This window comes from Anoplopoma fimbria, chromosome 2, assembly GCF_027596085.1.
Source record: "Anoplopoma fimbria isolate UVic2021 breed Golden Eagle Sablefish chromosome 2, Afim_UVic_2022, whole genome shotgun sequence".
NCBI classification, from domain to species: domain Eukaryota; kingdom Metazoa; phylum Chordata; class Actinopteri; order Perciformes; family Anoplopomatidae; genus Anoplopoma; species Anoplopoma fimbria.
The window spans coordinates 21,296,358-21,312,365 of record NC_072450.1 but is presented as its reverse complement, the minus strand read 5'-3'; the positions used below and the strand labels follow the sequence as shown (position 1 = coordinate 21,312,365).

The 16,008-nt window shown below is 41.7% G+C and overlaps 1 protein-coding gene across 1 annotated transcript in view; it reads left to right on the top strand.

Annotated features, from left to right (window-relative positions):
- The window catches only part of acsf3 (acyl-CoA synthetase family member 3), a 30,303-nt gene extending 14,657 nt beyond the window's left edge, over positions 1 to 15,646 (top strand). Inside the window, exons 6-10 of the mRNA XM_054614818.1 lie at positions 310 to 407; positions 611 to 737; positions 11,065 to 11,199; positions 11,657 to 11,768; positions 14,127 to 15,646. Of these exons, the coding sequence (XP_054470793.1) occupies positions 310 to 407; positions 611 to 737; positions 11,065 to 11,199; positions 11,657 to 11,768; positions 14,127 to 14,241 (587 nt within the window). The 3' untranslated portion in view covers positions 14,242 to 15,646. The remainder of the gene's footprint in view (positions 1 to 309; positions 408 to 610; positions 738 to 11,064; positions 11,200 to 11,656; positions 11,769 to 14,126) is intronic.
- The last annotated feature ends 362 nt before the right edge of the window (positions 15,647 to 16,008 follow it).

Genomic DNA, 16,008 nt, shown 5'->3' with positions numbered 1-16,008 from the left:
ACTGTACAAGTCAACTGACTTGTGGTGACTGAGACGATGGATTTCTGTTTAGTGTTTTACGAGCTCAGCAAAGCATTTAGTGACCAGTTGTGGCCTGCGGACAGAGGTTGATGCCATCTGAAAGAGAGCAGTCCCAGTGTGGTGGAAATCATTTATAAGTTATAAGGTTATAAATGTATAAGGTTATAAGTGTATACGGTTACAAGTCTGTAAAGGCGACACAAATCATCCCATCTGGCTTCCAGTAGCCTACCTTCCTTTTGTACTCATGTGTTTTTTTGTGTGTGTTTCTGCTTGATTTGTTGACAGGGGCCGTAGGGTTTCCACTTCCCAGTGTCGAAGTCCGGATTGTCATGAATAACACAACAAACACCACAATTGTGGAGGGCAATCACCGCGAGACTCAGGTAACAAATTAACTAAACATCCCATACTTTACTGTTTATTTATTACCAATGGAAATAGAGTATTTTGCCTTCATAACTCTGCTTCAGCATATATTGCCTTGCTGATGTTGGCTATTGCATCAAGTGGATAGTGCACTCAACTCTTTTAAACTGTCTTTGTCATCTAATTGGTCTCTCCCTTTCTCTCTGTAAAAAATTGGCAGGTACGTCCAGGTCTGGATGGAAAAGAAGGAGAGCTCCTGGTTCGAGGTCCGTCTGTCTTTAAGGAGTACTGGAACAAACCTCAAGAGACCACTGAGTCCTTCACTGATGATGGATGGTTCAAAACAGGTACCACTCCCTCCTGTGCTCTTCCTTTTTCTCTTAACTCACCCTTGAACACTGTGCATGCACGCACACACACACACATTCCCTTGGAGGGAGTGAAGTCTGCCACTAATTGCATCTACATGAGTTGTGCTGTCAGAGGGATTCACACAAGGAGGAAAGATGTCAGAAGACAGCACTTTCAGGGGCTTGATTTTAAACACTTAAAAAGCAGGAATCCAGTCGTGTGTGTGTGTGTGTGTGTGTGTGTGTGTGTGTGTGTGTGTGTGTGTGTGTGTGTGTGTGTGTGTGTGTGTGTGTGTGTGTGTGTGTGTGTGTGTGTGTGTGTGTGTGTGTGTGTGCGTGTGCGCGCGCGTGTGTGCACGCTTGCACATTTTGGGGGACTATGAGGGAGTGATAAATGGACTATGTGTGTTTTTGGTGCTGCAGGGCATTTTTCCTCCTAAGTGGTTGTGACTGCTCTGGGTCTTGAGAAACCAAGTATTGCTCTCTCTCTCTCCCTTTCTCTCCCCCTCTCTCTCCCTTTAGTGTGTGTGTGGCAGCACACAGGGAATCTGTCATCTCTCTCTCCCTGCAGCCCAGAAATTCTCTCTCTGCCCCCCCAAAGGAGCTCAGCTTTACTGCTAAGCCACAGGGAGACAGGCGTTAGGTTTGCTTGAGGGGGAGTGAGGGGAGGCTGTGGTGACACAGAAGAGAGGGCAGAAGCGATCGGAGCTTTTGATTGTCGTGTAGACAAAACAGGAAATAAAAGTCCAGAAGCAAAGAGTGAGGAAAGAGCTAGAACTATGTGTGTGACTTAGTTAGAGAGAGTCCACTACAAAGGATGGCATGTGAGGCACCAGAGAGAGTGGGGACGGTTAAGGTGAGGATGGAGAGCCGGTGATGGTGGTGGTGGTTGTGGAGGACGAGATGGTTGGGGGGGATGAATAGAAGCAAGGAAGGAGCAAGTGATGGAGAGTGATGCCGGGTGAGGCAGTGGGAGAGCAGGGCAGAGTGTGTTTAATTGGCTTTGCAGGCTGGAAGGACACAGATCCAGAGCACAGCACGCTGCTGTCACACTCCATTACAGCCAGTGGCCACATAATGAGAGCCGCGCAATCAGCTCCCCACAGACCAGTCCCTCCAGCCACACACACACACACACACACACACACACACACACACACACACACACACACACACACACCGTGGTCTACTCAATAGGAAGGTATCAAACATATTACTTACCCACCCACCTGCCTGTGTTCCCTGATGCCAACTTAAACGCACACACACATAGATGTGAAATGGGAGTTTTTTTTGGGCTTCCAGGATACCAAAAGTAAAAGTTTGAGTTTTGATTATTTTTTGCTTAGACAATATTAGTGGGGCAGTTGAAGCACTTGAGCCAAGGCTCATGGGTATCGTAGTATTTGGACCCATCTATCTAGCAAAGTGACAGAAAACCTTTTTTTTTTCATTTAGAAATAAATTTGTAATAATTTAAACATTTAGCTCGACTGATGACCACAACGTAAACCTGTGGTTCTGTAGAATTATCCTGGGTTTCTTTGGTGCAACATTGAGAATATTATTAAAAGTAAACTTTCAAATGTGAATTTACACATTCTGTCTCAAACCCACATTCCAATTCTGACTTATCCTAACTCTTGCTTAGCTTTTGTCACTTTCCAATCGAGCTTCCTGTCTCTCTCTTTTTTATACATCCAGGGTTTGACTTTCAGGTCATTGAGGGAAAATGAACGGCGTTCAGCAGTAGATTGCTTTTCAGGGATTTTACTAAGATGTACTTTTTTCGAGGTAAAATCGATGTCTTCACTTGAAATACATTTATAAGACGATAATGCAGTAAGATAGGCATAACATCTAATTCATCAACTTACAACACCACAGGGGAGTTTTTAAGGGACTTTCCTGCCCTAAATTGTGCCTCCTGGCAGTGAGGGAGGCAGAATTTGTCTACAGCATGAGAGACTCAACTCTGGCTAAGTGCCATTTATCAATCTAGCTTCTGGCTTGAGTAAAGTACCAACATCTTAGCTTTTTAAAAAGATAGTCCCCTAGGTTTGATTATCTGAAGGCTCTTTTCATATACTCTATCCAAGATCTAGAGGACGAACAAAGTTAAGCTACAACAGAAGTAACGTACAGTGTTTGTCAGGTATGTTATTTATAGGTTTAGTATGAATTATAACAAAGATTGTTTAAAATATATAATATAAATAGATTTTGATTGAGCCTCCACATACACTTTTCACACCTTCATTGAATCTTCAATCTTCATTGAGGTTATTTGTCTAGTGTCTGTTAAACTGTTGGGCAAATTTCCAGAAAACCAACAAAACTAATTGTAAATTGTGTAGGTTTCCACCCACTAATGTAATGCAATCATTAGGAATTAGGGGCATTGATATAAAGAGCTAGTGATGCTTATTCTCCTGTCGGTTACCATTGAACCATTCAAGAAGAGGGCGTATCAAGATTATGTACTTAAAGAGTCGAGGTGGTTCATTTTGAGGAGAGTACAGTCTCACTATCGCTCCTCACAGATCAGATTTTTTTGTCTTTCATCGTCATTGTGAAACTGAATCTTCAGTGGACATCTAAGTCACATGCTTCATGTATATCATTATTTATTCACCAAGTCCCCTTCTAATGTACATCTATTTTCATCAATATATCAACATTTCCACCGACAGCTAGGTATAAAAATTGTAATGCTATATTTCTCCGGCACTTAAAGCAGGTTGATAGAAATGCACTTACTGTTGAGGAAAGTCATATTCCTCCAAGTTATCCAAAACTTGAACAGAGCACTTCAGGCTTTTACATTCAGTACCTGTTTGGTCAGAATTACATTGAGCTGAAAGAAAAAACAAAAATGGTTTAAAATCCATTTCATTTGAAAATGTCTTAAAAACCATTCTGTTTGCAGTGTGTGGATGACACTTCCAAAGTGGAAGATGAAGTCTGAGGAGTAAATACAGCTTAGAGGGCAGACTGACAGGCCAATAGGAAGAGGAGACAAAGGTAAAAAAAGAAGAAAAGTGGAGTATGTGAAGTTGAGAAGAGTGTGAGAGTTTAGATCAATAATTTCTCAGCTGGCCAGAGGTGTCTTCTCTAGTGCTAGCGGGTGCTGTGTAGCATGACTGGCAGCTCTATAGGCAAGCTGTCACCTTCTCCTGAGTGCTCTCTCTTTCCACTCATCTTCATGAACATCTCGCCACACACTGATCCCCTCTCACCTTTTTTTAGCCTTCATTCTGTGCTCGTCTGTCTGCAGTCCAGAGCTGCAGACAGACGAGGGCTTTTGTTGTTGGATTTATTGTACACATGTAAATAACTCAAGTTGGGGGCAACAAAGGGGAGAAAAGACTAAAATCAGTGTTGTAGATTTGGGTTTAATCGTAACCATCCAACCGAGAGAGCCTGGTACTCCACCCGGAATGAATTATGATGTTCTGAAATAAACCATAAATATATGTATGAATACATAAATTAATAAGGACTTGTGGGAAGAGAGGTAAGCTTGGGCATTAGTGATTTAGCGGAAGCTGTGTTTGTGTGTGTGTGTGTGTGTGTGTGTGTGTTAACCCTGCCTGATCTGATTATCAATTATTAATTTGATAGACTTGGAGACATTCATGCTCAGAAGCAAAAAACTTAACAATGGGGTTAAAAAAAGGTAATTTTACCTCAGTTTTTAGACTCTTCATTTATTATTCCCACACAGCCTACTTGTGTGAGCCAACTGAAAAGTTGTAAGAGCCACAATTGGCAATACATTTCTCTTAATATTATTTGGTCGAGATTCTGTTTTTACAACTAAAACTATTTCCGCAAGTATTTTAGGATGCACCCGCCAGGCTTTATAAACGTTCTGTATGTTGCTGCATTTTAATCTGAACCAGACGTTTCATTTGACAAATCACAAATGTTAATACATATTCGACTGAGAAAGTGTGTGTGTGTGTGGGTGAATTCTCCACAGACAGACAGACAAACAGAAATGTGGCTCATATCCTGCAGAGCCATCACTAGTCATTTGTGCATTGCTCTTTTGCTCGCAGCTGTGCGCTCCTCTTCCCTGCCTCCATCGCCTCTCTGTGTTCCCAATGTCACATTTCACCTCAAGTCAGATTGTGTCCTCCTAACTCCAATGTCAGAGCTCCCTGTGGGATTCTCCAACACCCCACGCTCCCAGCACTTTGTTCCAACCAGCCGCCCCTGTAACATTTACAGCCAAGGTGTCAACACACGGTGGTCCGAGTTTTATGAACGCCAGTTGCAGGTACATGTAATGAAACACCGCTTCATATGAGCCACTAAACCCCAGGAGTGTTTGGCAAACTGGTGAAGCAGCTGCCACTTTGTTCTCTGTATATTTTCTGCAGAAAACCTTGGAAAATACAATTCTGTGGGGTTAAAACTTGTATTTACCCTTCCAAAGGCAAAGGTAATCTGAGTTTTGAGATCTAGTTAACTCAGTGCTCAGGTTTAGTAATTAACGGCTGTTTTCTGGAAACCGATGGGTCTTGGTTGACTATCAGATTTGTGTGATTCAGTGCAGAGAAGGAGCATGTAAACGGCAGTTAAGTAGTTTGCTTGATGAACATGGCAGATCTGAGACAGACATCAATCCTCAAGTTCAGCTTGTTATCTGCTGGTGGAGAGGCAACCCAGCAAGAAATACAATCAGCCACACGAATATAAAGCAGTTCAAGCTCCTTTAATTGCATTATATTAAACAAATTAGATCACTCATCCAAGTGCAAAGTGCTTTCTTGTACGATATTAATTACAAAAAAAAAGAGCTGTGACAAAAGTTAAGGATGATAAATAATGTCAGAGCTGAGATTTCACTGCTTGGCTGTCTGTTATTTATCCTCATTAACTCTTCCATCCAGGCATCGGGGCTTTAATGTGGAACATTAATATTCATATATGCTAAGTGTTTACAGTCACTCTGAGAAGAGGCACAACTCGCATCTAGACCTCTCACATCTCTGTGCAGATAAGGCTCTCCTCTCCACAGCGATGATGGAGGACACTCAGCTTTAACCTGCGGTGTGAGAGTTTAGGTCTCGCCGGGCGTGGTGGAAGACTGTGACTCCACTTGTACCTTTCGCTGAGGAGAAGCGTCGCCTCATCGGGCTCACTTAAGTGATTCTAGTGCAGAGACATGTATAAACACAACATGGCTGATATATAGTTCATCTGAAAAGGAAAAACACTTGTTATTTTCAATGGGTTTTGAAAGTCTTTTAGCATGCTTAGGTGTCTGCAGAGAGGGTATACAGAAACCTTCACTGTAGCTTAAGTGTACTTATTAATTTAACTAGAAAGGTGCACTTTTAGTAGTAGTAGTAGTAGTAGTAGTAGTAGTAGTAGTAGTAGTGATATCAGTTACAATGACCCTTTAAGGAATGACAACAGAATTAAAAACCCAATTTTTTTCAAAGCAGCAGTATAGCATGTTGAATTAACTTTGAGCTTTCAGAATAATGTGCAATGATGCTTTACAATTAATATATATTGCAACAGTGCAGCCACACTTCTCTTGTCTGTACATGATAACTGTCAATTTCGAACAGCAGCATACAGTGATACCAGTATAACATCCCAACCCCAGTGTGCCAATATGTGTTTCTTTATTTGTATAATTGTTTAATGTAGTAGCCCATGTTTATTCAATTCGTTACACTTATAATTTCCCACTTGAGTGCCTGGAATTGTATTTTTTAGCCACACCCTGTACCCATGGTAGTTTCAGTGTGCCCTACAGTACGTCGAAGCCAGAATGAGATGATAATGTGAATGTGGACACTGTTTTCTTTTGACCACACTTAGTGGGCAATTTAAAGCAGGCTACATGCCGGCCACATCTCGAGGGTTGAGAAGGGTGTGCAAACATTAAATTCTAGTACATGGTGGTGAGATCAAGGTCAGACTCAACTCACATCCAGTTACAAACACTATTTACTTTAGTTACAGCTGAAATCTCTTACGGGTTATCGCTTGAAGGTCCTGACGAATTGATAGATGACTTCTGTCACCTCCACGATAAAAAAAAATTTTTTTGTGGAATTTCAGTAGCGTCTCTCTTTCCCCACACCTCCAGCAGCGGCGCTAGTGGCAGAAAGGCTGAAGTGTTTTTGTGATGTTGACCTTTGTCATATGTCACACGCTGCCCTTTTCTTTCACACACTTTTTGTCGAGACAAAGAAACATGTCCAGTCTTTGTGTGCGTCTGTGTAGTTTTGAATAGTCGACCAAGACCTCTACAATTACATTTTGGCCACAAAGACTGGCACATATATGCACTCATCAGAAATCAATTAATGACAGCTACAAATTATTTGGGGAAAGCATGGATAATAATCCAGAGCTATTTCTGAATTTTGTCAAATAATAGTTCACATTTTCTGAGGCAACAGAAATGGTACCATCACTGTGGAGCCCCCATGCTGCTTCCCTGCCAGCTCTGAGAGTTTAATGAGTGGGTGCTGAGGGAGAAAGGCAAACAAATGTGCCTATATATATTACCTTCCGGGTACAGTAAAAGGGTATATTTCTGTGTTCTGCAGTGTGGAGTAGACGTGTTTTATGATGTCTTTTGCTTTTACGTATTTAGGGTTATCTTTACATCTGGCTCGTCCCCTCTCACTGCAGACCATTCATATTTCTCCGCTTTCCTATAGTTTTTTCAATGGAATAGGCTTGGTTTACTACTGAAATTGTCAAGAATGACACCTCTGTCGACTTCTTTGAGTAACAAAAAGATTTCAGCAGGATTGAAGGCCAATCACTTATAGTTCTGCTTAGATGTTAAAATGTCACACTCCAACAAAACTGCCTCTGAAGGCAACTTTGTGTTTTCTCAGATTTTTTGCTGTGGCTCTCATTTTAAACACTGTTCATAACAAACTTCTGTGCACAATGTTGTTATTGCTCTTAAGAAATTATAATAATGACTTAAAATAATGTAGTGTTCATTTTAAGAATGTTTTATTACATTGTAACAGGATGATGTTTTCTGTCTAGAGTAAGCTTTTCATTTTCTTCTTCTCTGAAAGACGTGATGGAAGTTTTCTCTGCCCTCCATCCTCCAGTTAAAGTCTTGAACTGTTTTTTGTTTTTTTTACACTCTGTGCCTTCACTTTCTTTAATGCCTCAGAATGAGATGAAAGCCCAGTGCAATTAGGCTTCTTATCGTTTTAATTAAGAAAGCCATTCGGCCATATCTGCCTCCGACGCTATAACACATAATGGCAGAGAGTCTCTGATGCCTGAAGTAGTGTTTGTGTGGGTATTTGTGTGTATGTACGTACCATGTGTGTGTGCACATACAGTATGTATGTGTACAAGCTTGTGTGTATGTCTGCGTCCCAGTAACACAGTTCCCAACAATCTCTCTCTCCCGCCCTTCTTTCCTCTCTTATCAGTCTGTGTTCTCCAATCACTATTCCCACTTGTGCCTCTCTCCAAACATGCTGTTCTTTCCCTCGTTATTTCCTCCTCCTCAAAGAGACAAGGTCAAAGAGTCCTGTATAACTACTTCAAACTCAATTCAAGTACGATGTCTGAGTGTTTCTTTTCAACGCTTTTGTCAAACATTGCCTCACTAATGCTGTTTCCTTCCCCTGCACTTAAACATTTGAACAATGTGATGGTAATTTTATTAGTTTAGGAGCAAGCTTACACACACAGGACACACCAACCGCTTATCAATATGCATGTAAATCACTATTTTTCCCTATATCTATCTGCATAAGATGACAGAGCTACATAGCTGTAAACAAAATATTCCTAGTGTTTATTTTCATTCTCCCCCTATTCTCCATCCAAAAGAGGAGGAGAATAGGGGAAACTGTGACTACTGTTAGTGATTTTAACACCCAACCAAGCTTCTCTACTCCCTCCCTCTGCTCTCCCTCCCTCCCCCTCCCCTCCCTTCTCCCTCTCAACCCCCCGTTACCCTGGCCTATCAGTGCGGAGCAGTGGTCTGTGAAGAAATTCCCAATATCTAAATTTACACACTGTATCAATCTTGTTTAATAGACTGGAAAGCTTATAGCCGCCGTGGAAAGCCGGCAGAGAGGGCAGTGGTGATAAATTGTCGGTGTGCAGGCGACAGCCGCCCGTGATGTATAATGAAATATTTATGATTTATCCCAGCTAATAAACTGAAATGAAGTGCGTGATGTATGGGAACAGATGGGCCCTCTATTGATGCTGAAGCGGAGAGGCAAGAGGGGAAAGAGGAGACAGTGAAGATAGGTGGAGAGAAGAGAACGCGAGATGTGATGAGAGATGCTCCAGAGATAGTGAGAAAAAAATGGAGGGCAAGGATGGAACAAAAAATAAATATATAAGAAAAACATAGCTGTGTGTGTTTGGATGACACTGAGAAAGTGGACAAAAATGTAAGATGGATAGAGGCATACGGGGTTGGACTAGAGAAGGAGAAATTAGATTAAATGATGAAGTAGAGGACAGACGGAATATGGCAGTAAAAACAGACCACCATCAAAATATGATTCTTCTCCTAACACACTTCATCGTGTTGATTCTAAGTGAGGAGGGGCCAGTCCTTTTCTCTTACTGGTTCCATATTTCAGGTGTGGACTTTGTCCTGCTGTAGTGTCTGCAAACACGCACAACTTAACCTGGTGGAAATGCTCCGAGCTGATTTTTTTAAATGCTGACGGAATAAGTGCAAAGTCCCCTCTGTGCAGCACCAACCCTCATAAGGGAAAGTCCAACATTTTGGAAAACTCACTTCTAAGGTGAGAAGATGACTTAATATCTTATTACCAATAGTATTTTACAGTACTTCAAGTACTTGTTTGCATTTCATATATTAATTTAATCATTAAATTATATATATTTTAATTGAATCTCCCTGCACAATGGCAGGTATTGAATTCTGGTGGGTAAATTATAACTCCCTTTTTTTCAGTTATTTTTAATTATAGTTTAGTGTACAAAAAAACCCAGTATGTCAGAAGAGTGTCTGTACCCAAAACATTGTTTCTATAATTAAATGAATGTGGAGATTTTTTATTTGCAGTATAATAGTTAAAATGGTCAAATTTGAGAGTATTAATTCAAACAAATATATCATAATTAGTCTTAAAAGTTATAAACTCATGGTTCATATTTGTGTGTAATTGTGGAATGAAAATTCCTCGTCATCCACACAGCAGATCAATTGTCATCAGTTGTATTGAAGCTACAGCCGCGGCCTCTATCCCTGACCTTTGTTGACCTTTCAGTCCACCACCTGTGTTCAACCATCCAACCTTAACTACAGCGTCCGCTTAACCTCATCACAGCATCACACACACACACACACATACACATCTATTCCCTCCTCGGTCCCAGCTGTGGACGTACCACCTGTAATAATCCAAAACGGACTCCTTCCTGTACCTGCTCTTCCTCTCTCCACTCCTTTCCTCCTCTGTCCATTTTTCTCCCCCTCTGTCTCTCTCCACTCATCCATACTGACCCATTTCCTCTGCTCGTCATCCCCAGGCCCAGCTGAGCCCCTCATCCCACATACTGTACTCATCCTCCCCCACACCTGTCCCCCAGACACCTAGGCAGTGTGTGTGTGTGTGTGTGTGTGTGTGTGTGTGTGTGTGTGTGTGTGTGTGTGTGTGTGTGTGTGTGTGTGTGTGTGTGTGTGTGTGTGTGTGTGTGTGTGTGTGTGTGTGTGTGTGTCTGGAGGATGATGTGGGGGGATCTTAAAAACACTCATCCATCCACTGCAGTCTGACCCTCTCTGTCTCAAACACACATGCATGCTAACACACACACACACACACACACACACACACACACACACACACACACACACACACACACACACACACACATATCTTGTATTCCAACAAACCAAGTTTACTAACCCTATATTCCTTGTATCTAGTCGTAAAGGTCATAATGGAAGATAATACAAAAATTAAGAGAAAATGCAAAATGTCTGCTTATTCAATCATTTTTTGCCCGATGTTTGTTAATTTTTAGCAATGCTAGCAGCATGAAATGTCTGACAACTATCGGATGGATCACCGTTAAAGTTAATACATCCGTGACCTTTCCTGTAGCGCCACCAGCAGGTGCCTTAACCCATTGTCAGCATATTATCATGCTGACATCAGCATTTAGCTCAAAGCCCCATTGTGTCTTAGTAAGGCCTGCAGATCCTTAGTTGGTTTAAAAATGCTAATTCAATTACAACCATTGATTTTTTTTTTCTCTAATCTGTTTTACTCTTAATTCATTTGTACTGCCTCTCTCCTTGTATGGTCGTGTCTTTTAGGAGACACTGCGGTCTACAAAGACGGTGTGTATTGGATTATGGGCCGCACCAGTGTTGACATCATCAAGAGTGGTGGCTACAAGATCAGTGCACTCGAGGTGGAGCGTCACCTACTGGCTCATCCACACATTATGGGTAAGAGTGCTGTAGAGGTTTAGTTTGTGAGTAGCCGTTTTTTTTTTTTTGTTATTTTGGCTCTGTTCTGTAGTACATTGAATTAAAGTGTCAAGGAATTAGAGGGCGGTCATCAATAATAGGTCAACGCTTGTATCCCTTTAAATAGAGTTTTTCATGACTAAGCAGTGGGATTTTCTTGACTGTTCCCTAAAATGAATAGACTATCTAGAAAAAGGACTGTAAATTCCTCCACTGTCCATCTGATGTGTGTGTAAACACCCTCTGCTTAAACATAAGAGTCAGCACTTTTAACCCCAGTTATTATTCCCCTTTTAAAATCAATGTGCTGAAGCACAGAGCCAACAAGGTGTCAACGTCCTAATACTTATGCACTGGACTGCAAGATCATAGATTTTGAGCAGTTGAAACTTAACAACAACATGTCTGCCTGTCTGTGTGATTTCTTACCCTGCAGATGTGGCTGTGATTGGGGCCCCAGATGCCACTTGGGGTCAGAAAGTCACTGCAGTGGTGCAGCTGAAGAATGGGCAGAGGATGACTCTGCCAGAGTTGAAGATCTGGGCAAGGTACTGTGACTTTCAGCAAGATAATCTATATTTAGGAGACACTGCCTGTTGGTCAGCTCTCTGATTAGATGTGACTAAATGTACTAAATTCATGTCCCAGTTTCATAATATATTATTAATGCAACAACTATTAACTATTGCTCACAGGCACTAAAGTGTGGAAGAAGGTTGTTAACACAGAGGTATAAACCTGCATCCTTCTGTCTTAGGTTAAAAAAACACAACCCCTTCATTCATTTCCAGCAAAAAAAATAATGCAGGCTCAGCAAAAAAGTTGAACCCGGCTCAAGGTGTGCAGCAGCACACGCTCACGTTCCTGGTAGAAGTCGATTTTATAGTTGCTTGATAAAATAATTTCTCATAGTATTATAGGCTTTGCGGCAGCAGGTGGTCTCCAGCCTGTACCACCAGGAGAGACTGTGACCTGATTAGTTACAACCAATCCACCATCCTGGATTCACAAACACAAAAAAAGAGCAGCATTTCCCATTATTACAAAGGAGTGCTGACCCTGTCTCGGATGAATCTTATTACGCCGATTCAAGAAGACAATTTCCACAGCTCTTTGTCAGTCTTGTGGTAAACAAATGAAGGCTCCTAATGCAGACTCTACAGTTCAGCATACACACATCCCCAGCGACCAGCAGATCAATATGTAGGGCTGTGAGAGAAAGAGAGACCAGAGATGGACGAGGGGAGCTGAAGGAAAGACAGAAGATGAAAAAGAGGAAGATGCGGAGGAGGCGATCAAATGGTTGTTACAAAAGGCTTTGTCTTACGTGCAAACTGATTTTCTTTTCTGCCCTTTCTGAATGTCAGTAGAGTTTATTTTATCTACGCAAACAGTTGGTGGTGACATGCAGCCCTTCGCTTTGGAGTGACTGAAGGCACAAACACTCTTATTATTTTTCCATTTCCTCCTCTTTTACTCACCCTCTATATCATTTTGTTTCAGTTATTTTTCCACTTATTTCTTCAGTTTCCCACCATTTGTTTTTGTCCACTTTCACTATCCTTCTACTACCCACCTCTACCATTTATTCACAGCTCTGAATTATTTGTGTGTGTGTGTGTGTGTGTGTGTGTGTGTGTGTGTGTGTGTGTGTGTGTGTGTGTGTGTGTGTGTGTGTGTGTGTGTGTGTGTGTGTGTGTGTGTGTGTGTGTGTGTGTGTGTGTGTGTGTGTGTGTGTGTGTGTGTGTGTGTGTGTGTCGGTCACGGCTGTGGGCCCCATATGGTGTGGGGGTTTTAGATCCTACTGCTGTGGCCTGCTGGTCCAGCATGGTGGCTTACTACTACTGCTTGTGACCCAGGTTAACACACACACACACACACACACACACACACACACACACACACTCTTACACTCTAACACACACACACACAGTGTTCGCAGCCAGCGGTGCTGCCAGCGGACAGGCAGTGCCAGCACACAGCCCACTGCTGAGGCCAGGGTGTAAAGGGGAGAGAGAGAGAGAGAGAGAGATAAAATGAGACATAAACAAGTAGATGGATGCTCACTCTTCAGTGCCCTGGCTTCAGCTGTCAGTCTGAATCTCTATCACACCCTCTGTGCCCCACACTGCCTTGAACACACACACCCGCTCACGCACACAACAACACACTGCCCGGGAGATATTGGTGACACGAGCAGTCCCCATTACAGAGATGTGTATGTATGCACATACACTCGCTCACACTTTACTCACTGAGTCAGAGAGACGGAGACATCTGCTGAAAGGAGTGTTTGATGGCAGCAGTATGAGTCATTATGCTCACTCCACACCACAAGCATGCACACAGAAACACACACACACACACACACACACACACACACACACACACATACGCGCACACACTCAGGCACAAACAAACAAACAAACTAGGTTAGGAGATAATAGAAAAGCTCCAGGCTTCAAGACTTGACGTAACAACCGTGCACTCAAAACCGAAAAAATAAAACACTTTTAATTATCCCAGCCTTCTGTTTTTCTTTTTATTATTTCTTTTTTTATTTTTTATTTCATCTCACAGTGATTATATTGTTTTGTACGAGAAGGGAATTGTCTGTGTCTGGAAGGCGAATTGGGGATATTAGGGAGGAGAGCTGCAGAGTGTATGAAGGACATTTCTTTTCTTATCTCGACTACTCTGCCACAGGGCTAGCCTTTGTTTTTGCAATTGTTTTCTGTTTGTTTGTTTTTTTCTTTGTTGTTGCATATGTGTGCGTGTGCATATATTCCCATCCATGTGTGCACATTCATCAGTGCTGTGCTTGTCGTTGTGAACGCCCTTCTGTGTTTATCTTCCTTTCCTGCAGTAAACAATCTTCAGTGTATTAACGCCAGTGTTTATTGCAGGGAGCACATGGCCCCCTACACCATCCCCACAGGCCTGGTGCTGGTGGAGGAGATGCCCAGGAATCAGATGGGCAAGGTCAACAAGAAGGAACTCCTGCGACACTTCTTCCCATGACCGGATCTCCTCAATGTGTGTGTCGACATAGATGTTCCTGGTGAAGAACTGCAGATGAACGCCACTTCCCCACTGTGCTTAGATCAGACAAGTAAAGAGAGAAATACAATGTAATGGAAAAACACATCATGGAAAATGACTTAACCTCTGAGGTAACTTAATCACAACTATGAACACGGCTACAGAGTTTATTCTATTATATTGATTGCCACTTATGTCAAGCGTTGTTTCTCAGTTACTGTGTAAGAGAGGTCTGAAAATCATCCCTTTGATACGTGATTTATTGAGCTAATATGAAACAGAACTCCACCAAGAGGAAACAATGTGTCTCTAGTCCAAATGTTCTGAAGTGGTATCAGAACTAGATGGTGATGGTCAAAGTGGTTAAAGTTTGGACTAACCAATATGGGCTCAGCCAGATTATTATATAGGACATACTTTATACATTTAGTATGAAGAAAAGAACTTGGATAAAATATGCGATATAGTCAATATTCCTGTTTATGAAATGTCTGCACCCAGAAGAACTGTACAATAGTCTTGTCCGACATTGATACCTATTCGGCAACCTAGAGTATCTGCCGATACCAATCAAAGACCGTATTTCCCTCTTTTAAACAACTAAGCTGTTAATAACACATTCGTATGGATACACTTTGCCAGACCTAGCCATATAAAAAGCATCATGCTTAAGCTGTGAAAGAAATATTCTACTCCCAGTGACTCAGTGATGCCATACTGCTGCTTCTTTTCTTATTTAAACTTTTCCACACGTTTAGCAGCATTTTGAAATGGTCAGCACCATTCAAATGTTCAAAATGAAATTGGAAGTGCAATTTTGTGTTAATGTTTAAATCTGAGTATTTAGAAGACATAAGTCCAATGTGAAATACTTGATTTAACTCAACACTCAGTGTATCCTATACCTCAATGACATTTCTTGACAGATAGTTTAGGCTAATGGATTGAATCAGATTATACTTTTTTCCCCCTCTATTATCTGATTCACTGATTTTGGACTGATACCAATAGTGAGCATCGGATCCATGCGTCCTTTCCATCAACTAGATGTTCAACTGTTCCAATAAAAATACACAGCAGAACCATCAGTGAAGATTGCTTTCAGCACTGTTATCGATGTATCCTGATGTTATTGGTGAAAATGGTTTGATCAGAGAATGCAAATGGACAAATTTTGTGGTAGAGCGGTGTGACCAGAATCAAGAAGCATACTTAATAAAATCGCACTAAACAAATTTAACGACAATGTGGTGATAGAACAGAAGACATAATGAACTCTAAATTGTGATCAGTGAGAAAACACTGTTAATGTGAGCTTTGTACACATGCTGGTGCACTTGAAATAACAGATAATGTTTATCTGAAAAGTAAAAAGATTTCATAAAACGGAAATGAAAAATTGTTTTGGAGTTATTTTTGTTTGCTACTTTTTCAAGAACTACAGTGTTGTCACACTTGTTTTCTCTGTGCTTGTTTGTGTGTGTGTGTCTATGTGTGTGTGTCTGTGCAGCTGTGGTTACACAGGTGTGATGAGAGCCTGAAGGCGGATTCTCTAGCGAGGCACAACACCACAGCTGGATGCCCCGCACTCCATCTGACTAACCCTCTCGCTCCGCTCGCTCTTCTCACCTCTCATCCTTTCTCATCACCATTTCTCCAATACTTCACCTCTTCTGTCTCCATCACAAGCCAAAACAGATTGCGGTAGCACCGGGACCGACTTGACTGTGAAGACTCCTTTTGAAT